This window comes from Pongo pygmaeus, chromosome 15 (assembly GCF_028885625.2).
Source record: "Pongo pygmaeus isolate AG05252 chromosome 15, NHGRI_mPonPyg2-v2.0_pri, whole genome shotgun sequence".
NCBI classification, from domain to species: domain Eukaryota; kingdom Metazoa; phylum Chordata; class Mammalia; order Primates; family Hominidae; genus Pongo; species Pongo pygmaeus.
In genome coordinates, this window is record NC_072388.2 from 66229001 (window position 1) to 66248184 (window position 19184).

The 19184-nt window shown below is 39.6% G+C and overlaps 1 protein-coding gene across 1 annotated transcript in view; it reads left to right on the plus strand.

Annotated features, from left to right (window-relative positions):
* The window catches only part of EIF2S1 (eukaryotic translation initiation factor 2 subunit alpha), a 33788-nt gene that overhangs the window by 673 nt on the left and 13931 nt on the right, over nt 1-19184 (plus strand). Inside the window, exon 2 of the mRNA XM_054448632.2 lies at nt 4221-4462. Within this exon, the coding sequence (XP_054304607.1) occupies nt 4222-4462 (241 nt within the window). The 5' untranslated portion in view covers nt 4221. The remainder of the gene's footprint in view (nt 1-4220; nt 4463-19184) is intronic.

Sequence of the window (19184 nt, forward strand, 5' to 3'; positions counted from 1 at the left end):
TAACACCTCCCTTTCCCGTCCCTGCGCGGGAAGTGGCTGGACAGCACCGCCACCACCCGCGCTGTCGTGGGCCTCCTCGCCGGCTCCGTGTAGGTCATCCTGTGTTCCAGAGGAATCGTTGTTCGAGTAGAGGAATCTCGTGAAGGAAAGTGGGCCGAGTGGATTGTACAGCGTCTACAATATGCCGAAAGTGAGAATGCCATGACGATGGGGCGGCCTCGGGAGAACGCTGTGACACCGTAACTCTTAACCCCAGCTCAGGACGCTGAGCACTTTGCTTTTTCCAGGCCTGAGAATTCCATCTTTTCTTCTGCCCCAACAGTTCTACCAAAAATTTCCCCTGCTTCTCAGTGGAAACCAAACTGGACTCTTACCTGAGAAACCTGTGGGACGGGCACCGTGTTGGAAAGAGCGGGGTCCGAGTAGGTTTTCATCTGATAATTGAATGAGTCACCCCTTGAACCAAAACTAAATGAGACTTGAGTTTATTACTGTTACTATCAGTTTGTCGTATTTTGGCGACAATGAGAATAGAACTGTGTTAAGCATATGTTGGGTTAACTATGTTAGTTAAGCATAACTAAAACCTAAGATAAGGAAATATTTTCGGGTTAAATACACAGTCATCCTGAGGTCTCTTTATCCTCAAAACTTAGACTTTTTAAATTTTTATTAAGCAAAAAACATGGTTTCTTCGAGAAAAAGTACAGCAGAGAAGTCTTTATTTCCCCTCAATTGAGTTGTTATTCAAGGAACAATCTCTGTGTCAATAGTTTGGGGGTGACTTGTACAGAACTTTACTACCTATTCTTAGTTCATCTGGTGCCAAAAGATGTTGTCTCATGCACAGTAACGTTTGTAGAGATTTGGTGATAACTTTCTTTTTCAACTATAATGATGAAATAAAAGCTTTACTTATGTAGCACTCCCATACCAAGAACTAGCATTCAGAGAGCATTCCTAATACGTGTTAGATCCAAATTAGAATTATCATGAGAGTTGTCCCCATCACATAATAAATTTTGGAAAGGAATGTGAACTTCTGTATCCATTATAGCAGTTTGACCATGCACTGTTCTGAGAAAGAAGTCCTACCTACCATTTGTCCTGCAAAATAACTGACTATACAGGGTATTTGAAATTAGCCTGGAGTTTGGTTGATATATTTTGAAAGATGGCTGATACTTTTTACATCAGAACACATCAGAGTATTACAGCGTGTTGTGATATTGAGGTTCTGTGGGTTAAAGACATTCTGGATTTGATGTCGGATTACTTGAGTTTAGCTCCTGCGCTAGTACTTATTAAGCATTTGTTCTTAAGGAAGTATTATAATTTCGTGTTTCTGTTTCACCTTTCCTGTCCATTGCTTCACTGTGCCCTTTTATAGTACTTTGTATTGTAATTATTTGCTTGCTAGTTTGTTTCCCACTCTATACTTAATTACTTAGGTAAGAGTCTTTTTTTTTTCTTTTTTCTTTTTTTTTTTTTGAGACAGAGTCTCTGCTGCCCAGGCTGGAGTGTAGTGGCACGATCTCAGCTCACTGTAGCCTCTGCCGCTGGGTTCAAGGGATTCTCCTGCTTCAGCCACTATAGTAGTGGGATTACAGGTGCCTGCCACCACACCCAGCTAATTTTTGTATTTTTAGTAGAAATGGGGTTTCACCATGTTGACCAGGCTGGCCTCGAACTCCTGGCCTCAAGTGATCCACCCGCCTCGGCCTCCCAAAGTGCTGGGATTACAGGTGTGAGCCACTGTGCCAGGCCTAGTAAGAGTCTTTCTTGTTGTATCATTAGTGCTTAGTACATAGTAGCTACTGAAAAAAAAATTAACAAATTATTATATTACAAAATGGAAATACCTTATTTTTCTTTTAATATTTTATGTTTGACTGGCACATTATGGTTTTCAGAATGTTTTTACGTATACATGTGATACCCTCAGTAAACCTGTGATGTACATGGCACAGATGAGAAACTACAGTTCAAAGGATGTTATCTTTCCCAAGCAGCCACTTCTAGTAAGTAGCAGAGCAAGGACTGGAACACAAGGCTAGAGTTGTTCCCCGAGTTTACCATGTTAATTGCCTGATTTGACACTTCTTGAGGACCAAATAAAATAAGTCAGAATGCTGTGAAAAAGATAAAGAGGTGAAGTCACCTAGTGTGACTTCGATATAGCCGAATGATTTTTTTAAGTTAAAAAAAAAATTTTAAGTTATTAGCATTTCATTAGGCAATATGTTCAAAATTTGTCAGCCAATATGCAGGTTTTTGTGGTATGGATTCATTTTGTATTTAACTACTGTCTGTCTTTACTATGAATAACATACCATCAACAGTATTCCATTACTTACCCTTTATGTTGCAAAGAGACTTGTGCCTCCTGAAGAAATAGTATTCATAGCCATATCCCTTCAGGATTCTCTTACACGATTGCCCATGTTTTTTAACCATCACATTAAGCCTTGCTTCCCCTAAAAGCATCACCTTTACTATTTGGAGAAACTTGGTAAGTAAATGTGGTTTTCACCTGTTAAATGTCTTACAACTGTTCCATACATTTCTGTTTATTTTGATGCCCAATTTGAAACTTTTTAGCTCTCAAATTTGAGAGCTTTACATACACATATTCAACAACAGTTTCCCCACCCCCACCCCCGAAAAGTCCTGTTTAAAAACGAAACAACCAGTCAGCTGTTTCTTGGTGGGTAGTTCTGGCCATTGAATGTCTACTTCTCTTTATTTGCTAAATCCCTATTTTGTAGGGATTTTGTATTCCCTACAAAGAAATACAGCTCTGCTACTGTCATTAATATGCTGCTTTTTGTTGTTAAACAGATGAGTACTAATATTTTGCACTTATTGGTGTTATGGACTCTAGCACTGAATATATATATTAATGTTGCTTTTTAAGTAAAATGTTTCTAATTGTAATATATTTATGAATAGTTTTGAGAGAATATAGTCTTAACTGATAAGAGGACAGACTCTGGATCCAGACTTCATGGATTCAAATCCTGATTCATCACCTGTTAGCAGTATGTGAAAGAACAAGTAACTTAACCTGTGCTTCACTTTTTTAATCTATAAAATGGGGAGAACTAGGGAGAAAGTTGTACCACAAGGAGATAGGCAGTGGCCAGATCATATAGGATTCTGTAGGTAGTGAAAAGATACGTAAGTCAGTGGGAAGCCACTGAGAAGATATAGGCAGGTGCCAATTAATAAGTTATTATATGAATTTTCACAAGGTTTTCTTAGGCCTTTAAGTTCTGTTACTACCTATGTTTTGAGCAGTGACAACAGTGAAGGTTAACAGAAAAACATGAAAATCATCAGCCATGATTAGTTTGAGAGCTTCCTTTTTTAAATATGCTTCTACCCAGGTTATGATTTCAGGCTTGTGGATCATAAAAGGAGTAGTGCTGAAAGTAGGTTGGGTGGATCAAAGGGAATAATTGTAAATATCTTTAATGCTTGGAGGTTAAGAGAAACTTGGACTTTGTAGTAATGGAGATTAAAGCTATTCTCAAGATTAGGTATACCTATTCAATAAAAGAAAGGAATATTTGGGAGTATTGGGGATAGGAGAAGCTAGACATTGTGAATTCAAGGAAAAAGAATTATGAGAGGAGGATGCATTTTAGTTTATTTTGTGATTAAAATTTTTTTAGTTTTTGTTGCTTTGACATGTGACACTGTAATTTTGGCTATAATAAATGACAGAATGTATCATTTGGTATATTGGTTAGGATTTAGGTAGAAAATTTTTTCCTTTATATAGTGAGTGGTAGCATATACAATGTTTGCTCACTTCGGCAAAGAGTAGCTTTAGTTTTCTGATTAGTTATAATAGTGATGCTTCCCATCATTTGATATGCCTTAAAGTAGTATTTTACTCTTGAGGTATTCCTTTAATCCTTAGGTCTTGGAGTACTTTATAGATGGTCATTATTTTTTATGATTCCTCTGAAACTAAAGGCAGAGAATCACCCAAGCATTACAAAAATGTTGAGCAAAATAAAAATTAAAGCTTGGTTCCTGAACATTATCTGTTTTCTGGTACCACTTAAGAAGTTTCAAAGGATGAGAAGACTAAGACTAATAACTATTTTTTTCTTCATCTTTTCTTTCAGTGGCAGGATGTGGAAATTGATTTTTTTTTTTTATTTTCACCTTAACTGAACACTTATTTAATTCTTTTGTTTAAATTGCAGAATGCCGGGTCTAAGTTGTAGATTTTATCAACACAAATTTCCTGAGGTGGAAGATGTAGTGATGGTGAATGTCAGATCCATTGCTGAAATGGGGGCTTATGTCAGCTTGCTGGAATACAACAACATTGAAGGCATGATTCTTCTTAGTGAATTATCCAGAAGGCGTATCCGTTCTATCAACAAACTCATCCGAATTGGCAGGAATGAGTGCGTGGTTGTCATTAGGGTGGACAAAGAAAAAGGTAAGTGAGAAAAATATCTGTAATATAAGTTTCAGATTTAAAATGGTTTATTTAAAAATACATTTTTTTGTAAATTGCATGCTGCAGCTTAAAAAAAAAAGCTCCTTTTATACTTAAACCTTTTACATACAAAGTTGTTAAAAAAGGATGCCAATTAGCTATCTAAGCAAGATCTCTTAATAGTAGTTTAATTAGTACATCCTAGGATTTTATGGATCAGATAACTTGAATTTTATTTCTAGTGTTTATCAGGATCTTGGTAATTGACTCATGGTAACCAAACTTGGAGACAGATAAGTCAGAGTACTAGTTCATTTACATTGGTAGGCCTGAATATGTTGGATGCCTTTTTCTTGATTTAAAGCTAAAATAGTAATGAGATCACTGGGTAAGCATGAAAATGGGGCAAATGGATTTTAGGAATCTTTTATATAAGCTTTGAAAAAGCAATATACTATGCGTGTATATACACACCTGAAATCCAACATTGTATATCTTGCTGGTAATTAGAATGTTTGCATCTACCAGATCCTGTGGTATCTTTCAGACAGTTTTGGATGAGCATTCATTTTTTACTTATTGGATGCCTTTTCTGGGCCCCATGTAAATCATCACCTTTGTGAATACTGTTTTTTTAAACATGGTATACAATACCATTACGTAGGTTTTAGTTTCAGCCATCTTACTATAATTTGTTAGGCGTTAGTTTTAGGTCATTAGTTACCATCATTCTGAAAGGCTTCATATCAGTCACCTTGATTCAACTTATCCTTCTGAATCTCCTCAGCCGTCTAGTTTACTGATACTTTCTCACTTCTGCAAGTGATTAATTTTATACATACTGACATTTTAATTTTTTTTATTATAGCCTTAGTTGATACATAGATTTTGAGGATGTCTTATGCCTTAGGTAGTGACTGCTACTTAGCACATGGATTGTTTTAAATGTTTTGCTATGACTTAGCTATAGCCCCGCCCAAAATTATTAAACTACTTTGAGACTATTTGTTAAACTTAGGTAAGTCTTCACATCACTGTCCTAGTAGTACCTAAAGTAGTGTCTAATCTTGTACTTTTTTTTTTTTTAAGAGTTGGGGTCTTGCTCTGTCACCCAGGCTGCAGTGTAGTGGTATGATTATAGGTCGCTGCAGCCTTGAACACCTGTGTTCAAGTGTTCCTCAAGCAGTCCTCCCAAGTAGCTGGAACTACAGGCATGTGCCACCCTGCCCAGCTAACTTTCTTTGTAGAGATGGGGTCTTACTGTGTTGCCCAGGCTAGTCTTGAACTGGGCTCAGGTGATTCTCCTGCCTTGGCCTCACAAAGTACTGGGATTACAGGTGTGAGCCACTGTGCTCAGCCTTCTTTTTCTATTGTATAAAATATACACAAAAGGAGGAATCGAATATGTTTTTAGTTGCAATCAGAAAACATATGGAATGGCATACTTGCTTATGTGCAGTAGATACATGTAAAGATATTTCCATAGCGTTTGTTTTTATGGCATTAACTAAAACCAGGAAATGACCAAAATGGGGACTGGTTAAATAAATCAGTACAAATGCGTGCAATGCAATTTTGTGCAGAATGAGATCTGAATATTCTGATATGGAAGATCTCCAGGATAGGATGAGAAAAAGCAAAGTGCAAAAGAGCCTGTAGAGAGGATTCATTTTGATACTAGAGAATTATGTCCTCCTAGACAAACCTTTCAACGTAAATGCCATAAACCCTGAACAAGTATGAAAAATAACTACCTAAAGACAATGAGAAGCAGCCAAAAGCAGGCCAAAATTGAAAATTTGAAGGTGAGTCGACACTTACAAGAAAGGATATGTTTTCTGTTTTACACCTTTTTTTTGACCTAAGTACATGCTGAAGACAGCTTCAAGCCAGGCAGCTAAGGTTCTAGCAGAAAATTTATGGTCTTATTGGCTTTAGAACTGGAGGTGAGAGTTCTAGACAACCATAATAGATGGAAACTGATGGTGATAGTGGTGAGGATTAGAGAAAGGAGGCGGCAGGCACAAAGGGAGATCCCCTAAGTCTATATAAATTCTTCCCAAATCTCTGGTTTGTCCCTGAACTACTGAAACACAGGGTGGACTCCAAGTAGCCTAATAGGGAAAAAATCTGAACAGATTTCAGTTGCTTACCATCTGGGGAGACAGAGCTTATAGTTTTGAGTTCAGATTCTGACTGCCTGCTAAAACAAAAAATCTGTATTCTTTTTTTTGGGGGGATGGAGTCTCGCTCTGTCGCCAGGCTGGAGTGCGGTGGCGCGATCTTGGCTCATTGCAACCTCCGACTCCCAGGTTCAAGCGATTCTCCTGCCTCAGCCTCCAGAGTAGCTGGGATTACAGGCACGCACCACCATGCCCAGCTAATTTTTGTATTTTTGGTAGAGACGGGGTTTCATCATGTTGGCCAGAATGGTCTTGATCTCCTGACCTTTTGATCCACCTGCCTTGGCCTCCCAAAGTGCTGAGATTACAGGCGTGAGCCACCACGCCCAGCCAAAATCTATTCTGAAGAGGAACATACGGGAATCCAGAGTCTTTGCCACAGGTCTGGGATACAATGCAAAACTGCTAACCATACAAATAAATGGGAAAATATGACTCATACAGAAGAGAAAAGCAACTAATGGAGACTGACCCAGAGATGATCCAGGTGTTGGGACTACCAGACATGGCTTTAAGGCAGACATTGTAACTGCTCAAGCACATTAGGGAAATATGCTTGTAAGGAATGAACAAAGTGAAATCTCAGAGAAATTAGAAACTTCCACAAAGAACCACAGTCAAGTGTCGCTTAATGACAAGAATACATTCTGAGATAACGTATCATTAGGCAGTTTTGTTGTGCAAGCTTCATAGAGTGTACTTACACAAACCTAGATGTATAGCCTACTACACACCTAGGCTATATGGTATAGCCTATTGCTCCTAAGCTACAAACCTGTACAGCCTGTTACTGTATTGAATACTGTTGGCAGTTGGCACGATGGTATTTGTGTATCTAAACACAGAAAGGGTACAGTAAAAATACAGTAGAAAAGATAAAAAAAATAGTATACCTATGTAGGGCACGTAGCATGAATGGAGCTTGCAGGACTGAAAGTTGCTCTGGGTGAGTCAGTGAGTGAATGATGGGTAGGTGTGAAGGCCTAGGACATTACACTACTGTAGACTTTAGAAACACTGTACACTTAAGTGACACTAAATTTATAAAAACTAAATGCACTACATCACTAGGCAGTAGGAATTTTGCAACTCCATTATAGTCTTATGGAACCGCCATTGTATATGCAGTTCAGTGTTGAACAAAATATCATTATGCAGTTGCATGACTAAATATAAATTCTAAGGCTAGACGCAGTGGCTCATGCCTGTAATCCCAGCACAGTACTTTGGGAGGCTGAGGCAGGTGGATCACTTGAGATCAGGAGTTCAAGACCAGCCTGGCCGACATGGCAAAAACCCATCTCTACCAAAAATACAAAAATTAGCCGAGTGTGGTGGCATGCACCTGTAATCCCAGCTACTTGGGAGTCTAAGGCAGGAGAATCGCTTGAACCTGGGAGGCAGAGGTTGCAGTGAGCTGAGGTCGTGCCACTGCACTCCAGCTTGGGCAAGAGTGAGACTCTTGTCTCAAAAAAATATATATTCTAGAAATGAAAGAGGAGAGAGAACTGAAAATAGATTTGAAGAAATAATGGCTAAAAGTTTCCCTTATTTGTGGCCCAGAATTGTGTATCTAAAGGTAATATTCAACAATAAAGGACAAAATGAAAACATTTTTAGGTAAATAGAAACTAAAGACATGGCCGGGCGTGGTGGCTCGCACCTGTAATCCCAACACTTTGGGAGGCCATGGTGGACACGTTGCCTGAACTCACAAATTCAAGACCAGCTGGGGCAACATGGAAAACCCTCATCTCTACAAAAAATACAAAAATTAGCTGGGCATGGTGGTGCGCCCTGTAGTCCCAGCTACTCGGGAGACTGAGGTACGGGGATGGTTTGAGCCCAGGAGGCGGAGGCTGCAGTGAGCCAAGATTGCACCACTGCACTCCATCCTGAGTGATAGAACCAGACCTTGTCTCAAAAAAAACAGAGAGAGGTAAAGGAAGTTCTTTAAGCTGAAGAGATGTGATGACCTGACATGGAAAATATATAGGTAAATGTAAAAGACTAGTTTTGCCCTTCTTAGTTTCTTTTTTTTTTTTTTTTTTTCTTTTATTGTAATTATTATTATTATTATTATTGTTATTATACTTTAGGTTTTATGGTACATGTGCCCAATGTGCAGTAAGTTACATATGTATACATGTGCCATGCTGGTGCACTGCACCCACCAACTCGTCATCTAGCATTAGGTATATCTCCCAATGTTATCCCTCCCCACTCCCCCCAACCCACAACAGTCCCTGAAGTGTGATGTTCCCCTTCCTGTGTCCATGTGTTCTCATTGTTCAATTCCCACCTATGAGTGAGAATATGCGGTGTTTGGTTTTTTGTTCTTGCGATAGTTTACTGAGAATGATGATTTCCAATTTCATCCATGTCCCTACAAAGGACATGAACTCATCATTTCTTATGGCTGCATAGTATTCCATGGTGTATATGTGCCACATTTTCTTAATCCAGTCTATCATTGTTGGACATTTGGGTTGGTTCCAAGTCTTTGCTATTGTGAATAATGCGGCAATAAACATACGTGTGCATGTGTCTTTATAGCAGCATGATTTATAGTCCTTTGGGTATATACCCAGTAATGGGATGGCTGGGTCGAATGGAATTTCTAGTTCTAGATCCCTGAGGAATCGCCACACTGACTTCCACAAGGGTTGAACTAGTTTACAGTCCCACCAACAGTGTAAAAGTGTTCCTATTTCTCCACATCCTCTCCAGCACCTGTTGTTTCCTGACTTTTTAATGATCGCCATTCTAACTGGTGTGAGATGGTATCTCATTGTGGTTTTGATTTGCATTTCTCTGATGGCCAGTGATGGTGAGCATTTTTTCATGTGTCTTTTGGCTGCATAAATGTCTTCTTTTGAGAAGTGTCTGTTCATGTCCTTCGCCCACTTTTTGATGGGGTTGTTTGTTTTTTTCTTGTAAATTTGTTGGAGTTCATTGTAGATTCTGGATATTAGCCCTTTGTCAGATGAGTAGGTTGCGAAAATTTTCTCCCATTTTGTAGGTTGCCTGTTCACTCTGATGGTAGTTTCCTTTGCTGTGCAGAAGCTCTTTAGTTTAATTAGATCCCATTTGTCAATTTTGGCTTTTGTTGCCATTGCTTTTGGTGTTTTAGACATGAAGTCCTTGCCCATGCCTATGTCCTGAATGGTATTGCCTAGGTTTTCTTCTAGGGTTTTTATGGTTTTAGGTCTAACATTTAAGTCTTTAATCCATCTTGAATTGATTTTTGTATAAGGTGTAAGGAAGGGATCCAGTTTCAGCTTTCTACATATGGCTAGCCAGTTTTCCCAGCACCATTTATTAAATAGGGAATCCTTTCCCCATTTCTTGTTTTTGTCAGGTTTGTCAAAGATCAGATAGTTGTAGATATGTGGCATTATTTCTGACGGCTCTGTTCTGTTCCATTGATCTATATCTCTGTTTTGGTACCAGTACCATGCTGTTTTGGTTACTGTAGCCTTGTAGTATAGTTTGAAGTCAGGTAGCGTGATGCCTCCAGCTTTGTTCTTTTGGCTTAGGATTGACTTGGCGATGCGGGCTCTTTTTTGGTTCCATATGAACTTTAAAGTAGTTTTTTCCAATTCTGTGAAGAAAGTCATTGGTAGCTTGATGGGGATGGCATTGAATCTGTAAATTACCTTGGGAAGGATGGCCATTTTCATGATATTGATTCTTCCTACCCATGAGCATGGAATGTTCTTCCATTTGTTTGTATCCTCTTTTATTTCCTTGAGCAGTGGTTTGTAGTTCTCCTTGAAGAGGTCTTTCACATCCCTTGTAAGTTGGATTCCTAGGTATTTTATTCTCTTTGAAGCAATTGTGAATGGGAGTTCACTCATGATTTGGCTCTCTGTTTGTCTGTTATTGATGTATAAGAATGCTTGTGATTTTTGCACATTGATTTTGTATCCTGAGACTTTGCTGAAGTTGCTTATCAGCTTAAGGAGATTTTGGGCTGAGACAATGGGGTTTTCTAGATATACTATCATGTCATCTGCAAACAGGGACAATTTGACTTCCTCTTTTCCTAATTGAATACCCTTGATTTCCTTCTCCTGCCTAATTGCCCTGGCCAGAACTTCCAACACTATGTTGAATAGAAGTGGCGAGAGAGGGCATCCCTGTCTTGTGCCAGTTTTCAAAGGGAATGCTTTCAGTTTTTGCCCATTCAGTATGATATTGGCTGTGGGTTTGTCATAAATAGCTCTTATTATTTTGAGATACGTCCCATCAATTCCTAATTTATTGAGAGTTTTTAGCATGAAGGGTTGTTGAATTTTGTCAAAGGCCTTTTCTGCATCTATTGAGATAATCATGTGGTTTTTGTCTTTGGTTCTGTTTATATGCTGGATTACATTTATTGATTTGCGTATATTGAACCAGCCTTGCATCCCAGGGATGAAGCCCACTTGATCATGGTGGATAAGCTTTTTGATGTGCTGCTGGATTCTGTTTGCCAGTATTTTATTGAGGATTTTTGCATCAATGTTCATCAAGGATATTGGTCTAAAATTCTCTTTTTTGGTTGTGTCTCTGCCAGGCTTTGGTATCAGGATGATGCTGGCCTCATAAAATGAGTTAGGGAGGATTCCCTCTTTTTCTATTGATTGGAATAGTTTCAGAAGGAATGGTACCAGCTCCTCCTTGTACCTCTGGTAGAATTCGGCTGTGAACCCATCTGGTCCTGGACTTTTTTTGGTTGGTAAGCTATTGATTATTGCCATAATTTCAGCTCCTGTTATTGGTCTATTCAGAGATTGAACTTCTTCTTGGTTTAGTCTTGGGAGGGTGTATGTGTTGAGGAATTTATCCATTTCTTCTAGATTTTCTAGTTTATTTGCATAGAGGTGTTTGTAATATTCTCTGATGGTAGTTTGTATTTCTGTGGGATCGGTGGTGATATCCCCTTTATCATTTTTTATTGCATCTATTTGATTCTTCTCTCTTTTTTTCTTTATTAATCTTGCTAGCGGTCTATCAATTTTGTTGATCCTTTCAAAAAACCAGCTCCTGGATTCATTTATTTTTTGAAGGGTTTTTTGTGTCTCTATTTCCTTCAGTTCTGCTCTGATTTTAGTTATTTCTTGCCTTCTGCTAGCTTTTGAATGTGTTTGCTCTTGCTTTTCTAGTTCTTTTAATTGTGATGTTAGGGTGTCAATTTTGGATCTTTCCTGCTTTCTCTTGTGGGCATTTAGTGCTATAAATTTCCCTCTACACACTGCTTTGAATGCATCCCAGAGATTCTGGTATGTTGTGTCTTGGTTCTCGTTGGTTTCAAAGAACATCTTTATTTCTGCCTTCATTTCGTTATGTACCCAGTAGTCATTCAGGAGCAGGTTGTTCAGTTTCCACGTAGTTGAGCGGTTTTGAGTGAGATTCTTAATCCTGAGTTCTAGCTTGATTGCACTGTGATCTGAGAGACAGTTTGTTACAATTTCTGTTCTTTTACATTTATTGAGGAGAGCTTTACTTCCAAGGATATGGTCAATTTTGGAATAGGTGTGGTGTGGTGCTGAAAAAAATGTATATTCTGTTGATTTGGGGTGGAGAGTTCTGTAGATGTCTATTAGGTCTGCTTGGTGCAGAGCTGAGTTCAATTCCTGGGTATCCTTGTTGACTTTCTGTCTCGTTGATCTGTCTAATGTTGACAGTGGGGTGTTAAAGTCTCCCATTATTAATGTGTGGGAGTCTAAGTCTCTTTGTAGGTCACTCAGGACTTGCTTTATGAATCTGGGTGCTCCTGTATTGGGTGCATATATATTTAGGATAGTTAGCTCTTCTTGTTGAATTAATCCTTTTACCATTATGTAATGGCCTTCTTTGTCTCTTTTGATCTTTGTTGGTGTAAAGTCTGTTTTATCAGAGACTAGGATTGCAACCCCTGCCTTTTTTTGTTTTCCATTTGCTTGGTAGATCTTCCTCCATCCTTTTATTTTGAGCCTATGTGTGTCTCTGCACGTGAGATGGGTTTCCTGAATACAGCACACTGATGGGTCTTGAGTCTTTATCCAATTTGCCAGTCTGTGTCTTTTAATTGGACCATTTAGTCCATTTACATTTAAAGTTAATATTGTTATGTGTGAATTTGATCCTGTCATTATGATGTTAGCTCGATGTTTTGCTCGTTAGTTGATGCAGTCTCTTCCTAGTCTCAATGGTCTTTACATTTCGGTATGATTTTGCAGTGGCTGGTACCGGTTGTGCCTTTCCATGTTTAGCGCTTCCTTCAAGAGCTCTTTTAGGGCAGGCCTGGTGGTGACAAAATCTCTCAGCATTTGCTTGTCTCTAAAGTATTTTATTTCTCCTTCACTTATGAAGCTTAGTTTGGCAGGATATGAAATTCTGGGTTGAAAATTCTTTTCTTTAAGAATGTTGAATATTGGCCCCCACTCTCTTCTGGCTTGTAGGGTTTCTGCCGAGAGATCCGCTGTTAGTCTGATGGGCTTCCCTTTGATGGTAACCCGTCCTTCCTCTCTGGCTGCCCTTAACATTTTTTCCTTCATTTCAACTTTGGTGAATCTGACAATTATGTGTCTTGGAGTTGCTCTTCTCGAAGAGTATCTTTGTGGCGTTCTCTGTATTTCCTGAATCTGAATGTTGGCCTGCCTTGCTAGATTGGGGAAGTTCTCCTGGATAATATCCTGCAGAGTGTTTTCCAACTTGTTTCCATTCTCCCCGTCACTTTCAGGTACACCAATCAGACGTAGATTTGGTCTTTTCACATAGTCCCACATTTCTTGGAGGCTTTGCTCGTTTCTTTTTATTCTTTTTTCTCTAAACTTCCCTTCTCGCTTCATTTCATTCATTTCATCTTCCAGGGCTGATACTCTTTCTTCCATTTGATCGCATCGGCTCCTGAGGCTTCTGCATTCTTCACGTAGTTCTCGAGCCTTGGTTTTCAGCTCCATCAGCTCCTTTAAGCACTTCTCTGTATTGGTTATTCTAGTTATACATTCTTCTAAATTTTTTTCAAAGTTTTCAACTTCTTTGCCTTTGGATTGAATATCCTCCCGTAGCTCGGAGTAATTTGATCGTCTGAAGCCTTCTTCTCTCAGCTCGTCAAAGTCATTCTCCGTCCAGCTTTGTTCCGTTGCTGGTGAGGAACTGCGTTCCTTTGGAGGAGGAGAGGTACTCTGGTTTTTAGAGTTTCCAGTTTTTCTGCTCTGTTTTTTCCCCATCTTTGTGGTTTTATCTACTTTTGGTCTTTGATGATGGTGATGTACAGATGGGTTTTTGGTGTGGATGTCCTTTCTGTTAGTTTTCCTTCTAACAGACAGAACCCTCAGCTGCAGGTCTGTTGGAGTACCTGGCCGGCCGTGTGAGGTGTCAGTCTGCCCCTGCTGGGGGGTGCCTCCCAGTTAGGCTGCTCGGGGGTCAGGGGTCAGGGACCCACTTGAGGAGGCAGTCAGCCCGTTCTCAGATCTCCAGCTGCGTGCTGGGAGAACCACTGCTCTCCTCACAGCTGTCAGACAGGGACATTTAAGTCTGCAGAGGTTACTGCTGTCTTTTTGTTTGTCTGTGCCCTGCCCCCAGAGGTGGAGCCTACAGAGGCAGGCAGGCCTCCTTGAGCTGTGGTGGGCTCCACCCAGTTCAAGCTTCCAGGCTGCTTTGTTTACCTAAGCGAGCCTGGGCAATGGCGGGCGCCCCTCCCCCAGCCTCGCTGCCGACTTGCTGCTTGATCTCAGACTGCTGTGCTAGCAATCAGCGAGACTCCGTGGGCGTAGGACCCTCTGAGCCAGGTGCGGGCTATACTCTCCTGGGGCACCGTTTCCTAAGCCCGTCGGAAAAGCACAGTATTCGGGTGGGAGTGGCCCGATTTTCCAGGTGCCGTCTGTCACCTCTGGAAGGGGAACTCCCTGACCCCTTGCGCTTCCCGAGTGAGGCAATGCCTTGCCCCTGCTTCGGCTGGCGCACGGTGCGGTCACCCACTGACCTGCACCCACTGTCTGGCACTCCCTAGTGAGATGAACACGGTACCTCAGATGGAAATGCAGAAATCACCCGTCTTCTGCGTCGCTCGCGCTGGGAGCTGTAGACCGGAGCTGTTCCTATTCGGCCATCTTGGCTCCTCCCCCTCTCTTAGTTTCTTTAAAAATATATTTAACTAATTGTCTCATTTGTGCCCGTGGGATTGTAATCTACAGAGGTGACTGAGTGATGACACAGGCCAATGCCCTTAAAAGAAAACTTTTACTACTTATATTGCCTGAGAGAAGGGGGCTTGATGTGCCATGCAGGGCTACATGGGGAAGCACTAGTTTTAGTCAGGAGTCACAAGGAACTAGGGGAAAAAGTAGGTCAGAGTTTTTGTTGGAGTTTTCTGCAGGAAAAGCAAGGCAGAGCAGCGTAAACGGCTTGCAGTTGGCTAGTGTGAATGCTTTTGGCGGGCCTTGGGGCATAAGGACTGCCCTGCTTGTCTAATACCTGGCCCTTGACTTACAGCAGGGAGAATTTTGGCTTGGTGTGTGAGTTTATGGGCTCCAGATTGGCTGCTCTGCATAAGAAAGGCATGCTACCAGGCAAGCCCTTTGCTGACTCCTCCCCACCTGACGGAGGGGCAGTCTCTCCACAAATGTCAGAGCCTCAAGAATACAGAAAATAAGAAAATATTTAGTTACTACTACTAATATTAATAATAAAATATATAGTTATACAGTTGGCTCTGTGATTAATGGATGCCAAATAGTTAAATATAGAAGCTAAGAAAACAGAATACTGTTTAAAGCAGACTTAGTACACTTGACAACTTAATCACAAAGGCCAGGAGGTGTGGGGTAAATAGATCTAAATGATTCTTAACGATTCTTACATTTTATGTGCAGTAGTAAAATTAAAAGGTTAAGGATGTATATTGTAAATTCTAGAACAACCATTAAAATAAATAAGCCAGTTGCAGTGGTCTGTGCTTGTAGTCACAGCTGTTCGGGAGGCTGAGGTGGGAGAGTCACTTGAGGTCAGTAGTTCAAGACCAGCCTGGGCAACATAGTGAAACTATCTCTAGAAATAAGTAAGTAAAATACAAAATACACTATTGTAAAAGCCAAAGATATATTAAAATGGAATTCTAGAAAACATTAACCTAAAAGAAAACTCAAAAGAAAAAAACAAAAACCAGAAAGAACAAATAGAAAACAAATACCTAAAATGTAGGTATTCAATTATTCAGTTATTGATATAACTGAATTCATTTATATCAGTAATTAAATGTAAATCAAGTAAATATTCCAGCTAAAAGGCAGAGATTGTTAGGATGAATTAAAAAGCAAGACTCGACGATAATCCTGTCTACAAGAGATATACTTGGTTGAAAATAAATGGATATAGAAAGAGATCTTATGCAGACAATACCTTAAGGAGACAGCGTATATTAATATTAGATAAAGTAGATTTAAAGACACGGTATTTTCAGATTTAAACAGGGATATTTTGTAATGATAAAGGGTCAATTTGTTAGCAGGAAAACAACAGTCATCACTGTGTATGTGCCTAATAATAGAGTTCAAAATATAAAGCAGAAATTGAAAGAATTCAAGAGAGAAATAGACAAATCTATAATCATAGTTGGAAGTTTGAACAAGCTCTGAACAATTGGTGAAACAATTAGACAGATCAATGAAGACCTTGACTTGTTCGATACTTAGAACACTGCACCCAGAAAAGGCAAAATACACATTGTTTTCAAGTGTGCATGACATTCACCAAGATAGACAATAAGGTGAGCTATAATATTAATACAACTCTAAATAAATGTCTAAGGGTTGGAATACAAATATGTTCTCTGATCACACTGGAACTAATTTTGAAATCAGTGTCATTATATCTTGGGAGAGAAGAGTTTGCAGTATTAAATAAGCCCTTCCAAATAATTCATATATTAAAGCCTTAGGGGAAAATTTATAGCTTTAATTACTTATATTAGAAAAGAATAAAGATCTAAAACAGTTATCTAGGCTTTCGTTTTAGAAGATAAAAGAAGGGAAAGCTAAACTTAAAGTTGCCGAGACCAGCTCTGTTGGGGAGACCCTAACCCAGCGGCACTAGAGGAATTAAAGACACACACACAGAAATATAGGGGTGTGAAGTGGGAAATCAGGGGTCTCACAGCCTTCAGAGCTGAGAGCCCCGAACAGAGATTTACCCACATATTTATTAACAGCAAACCAGTCATTAGCATTATTTCTGTAGATATTAAATTAACTAAAAGTATCCCTTACGGGAAATGAAGGGATGGGCCGAATTAATTGCAGCAGGAACACGTCCTTAAGACACAGATCACTCATGCTTTTGTTTGTGGCTTAAGAATGCCTTTAAGCAGTTTTCTGCCCTGGGCGAGCCAGGTGTTCCTTGCCCTCATTCCTGTAAACCCACAACCTTCCAGCTTGGGCGTTAGGTCCATTATGGACATGTCGCAGTGCTGCAGAGATTTTGTTTATGGCCAGTCTTGGGGCCAGTTTATGGCCAGATTTTGGGGGGCTTGCTCCCAACACAAAGTAAGTAGAAGAAAAGAAATAATAAGGATAAGATAATCGGTGAAAATAGAGTACCAGAAAATCAGAGAACAGTATCAAAGTTAAAAACTTGTTTTTTGTTTTTTTAAAAAAGAGCAAAATTGATAAACCCCTATTTAGGCTGATGAAGAAAATGAAAGAACACAAATTACCAATCTCTGGAATGAGAATGGGGTTATCCCTGCAGATGCTACAGACATTTAAAGGCTAATAATGGAATATCATTACCAGTTTTCTGCCAGTCATCTCAACAAATCAGGTGAAATTAGTGAATTCCTTGCAAAATTTTACTTACTGAAACTGACCAATATAAAATAGAAATTTTGAGTGTCCTATATGTTAGAGAAATTGAATTTATTGTAAAACTTTTCATCAAGAAAATTCGGTCCTGACCAGGCACAGTGGTTCATGTCTGTAATTCCAGCACTTTGGGAGGTTGAGGTGGGCAGATTGCTTGAGCCCAGGAGTTCAAGACCAGCCTGGAAACATGACGAAAGCTCGTCTCTACAGAAAATAGAAAAATTACCCAGGCATGGTGTTGTGCACCTCTAGTCAGTTCCAACTACTAGAGAAGCTGAGGTTGGAGGATTGCTTGAGCCCAGGAGAACAAGTCTGCAGTAAGCCGAGGTCATGCCACTACACTCCAGCCTGGGTGACTAAGACCCTGTCTCAAAAAAAAAGAAAACTCTAGGCCAGATGGTTAAATTGATGAGTTGTATCAGACATTTAAGACAGAAATAATATGAGTCTTAATAAAATTTCAGAAAATTAAGGAGGTAGGCCAGGCACTGTGGCTCACACTTATAATTCCAGCAATTTCAGATGCTGAGACAGGAGGATCACTTGAGGTCAGGAGTTCAAGACCAGCCTGGCAATATAGGGAGACCCCATCTCTATAAAAATTTTTAAAAATTAGCTGGGTGTGGTGGTGTGTACCTGTAATATAGTTCCAGCTACTTGGGAGGCTGAGGTGGGAGGACAACTTGAGCCCAGGAGCTTGAGGCTGTAGTGAGCTGTGATCACACTGCTGTACTACAGCCTGAGCAACAGAGCAAGACTGTGTCTCCCACCAAAAAAAAAAAAAAAGTTAAGGAGGTGGGAACACTTCCGAAATACAGCATGTGGTGCTTAATGACAAGGATACATTCTGAAAAATGTCTCATCATGCAAATATCATAGAGTGTGCTGCTTACATAGACCTTGATAGTATAGCCCATACACACATGGGTTGTTTAGTATAGTCTATTATTCCTAGGCTACAAAGCTGTACAGCATGTTACCATACTGATTAGGTAGTTGTAACACAGTGGTAAATATTTGTGTACCTAAACACAGAAAAGGTACAGTAAAAATACAGTATTATAATCCTAACAGCACTACTGCTATATATGCAATCCATTGTTTACTGAAATGTTATGCAGTGCATGACTAATTTTATAAGGCCATCATAACCCTGATAAGAAAACCCAACAAAGACATGTTTTTGTAAAAAAGCAAATTACTGACCAAATATGTGATTAGCATAGATAAAACAATTAATAAAATATGTTTTTCAAATCCAACAATGTATAAAAAGGATAATAAAGCATGACCAAGTGGAGTGTATGGAATGCCAGTTTGGTTTAACAGTCATAACTTTATGTTGGCTGGGCGTGGTGGCTGAGGCCTGTAATCTCAGCACTTTGGGAGTCCTAGGTGGGGGGGATCACTTGAGCCCAGGAGTTCGAGACCAGCCTGGGCAACATAGCAGGACCCCACCTCTTTTGTTGTTTCTCACTTATTTAAAAAAAAAAATTTAAAAATTTATGTGTGCTTTTATATGATCAGTTAATTAACAAAAGTACAAAGGCAGCTGATCAAAGAAAAAATTATCTTTTTAACAAATGGTGCTGGGACAACTGGATGTCCATATGCAAAAAAGAACCTCAATTCAAACACCTCACCTTATATAAAAGTTAGCTTAAAATGAATCATAGATGTAAATGTAAAATGTAAACTTGTAAGTACCTC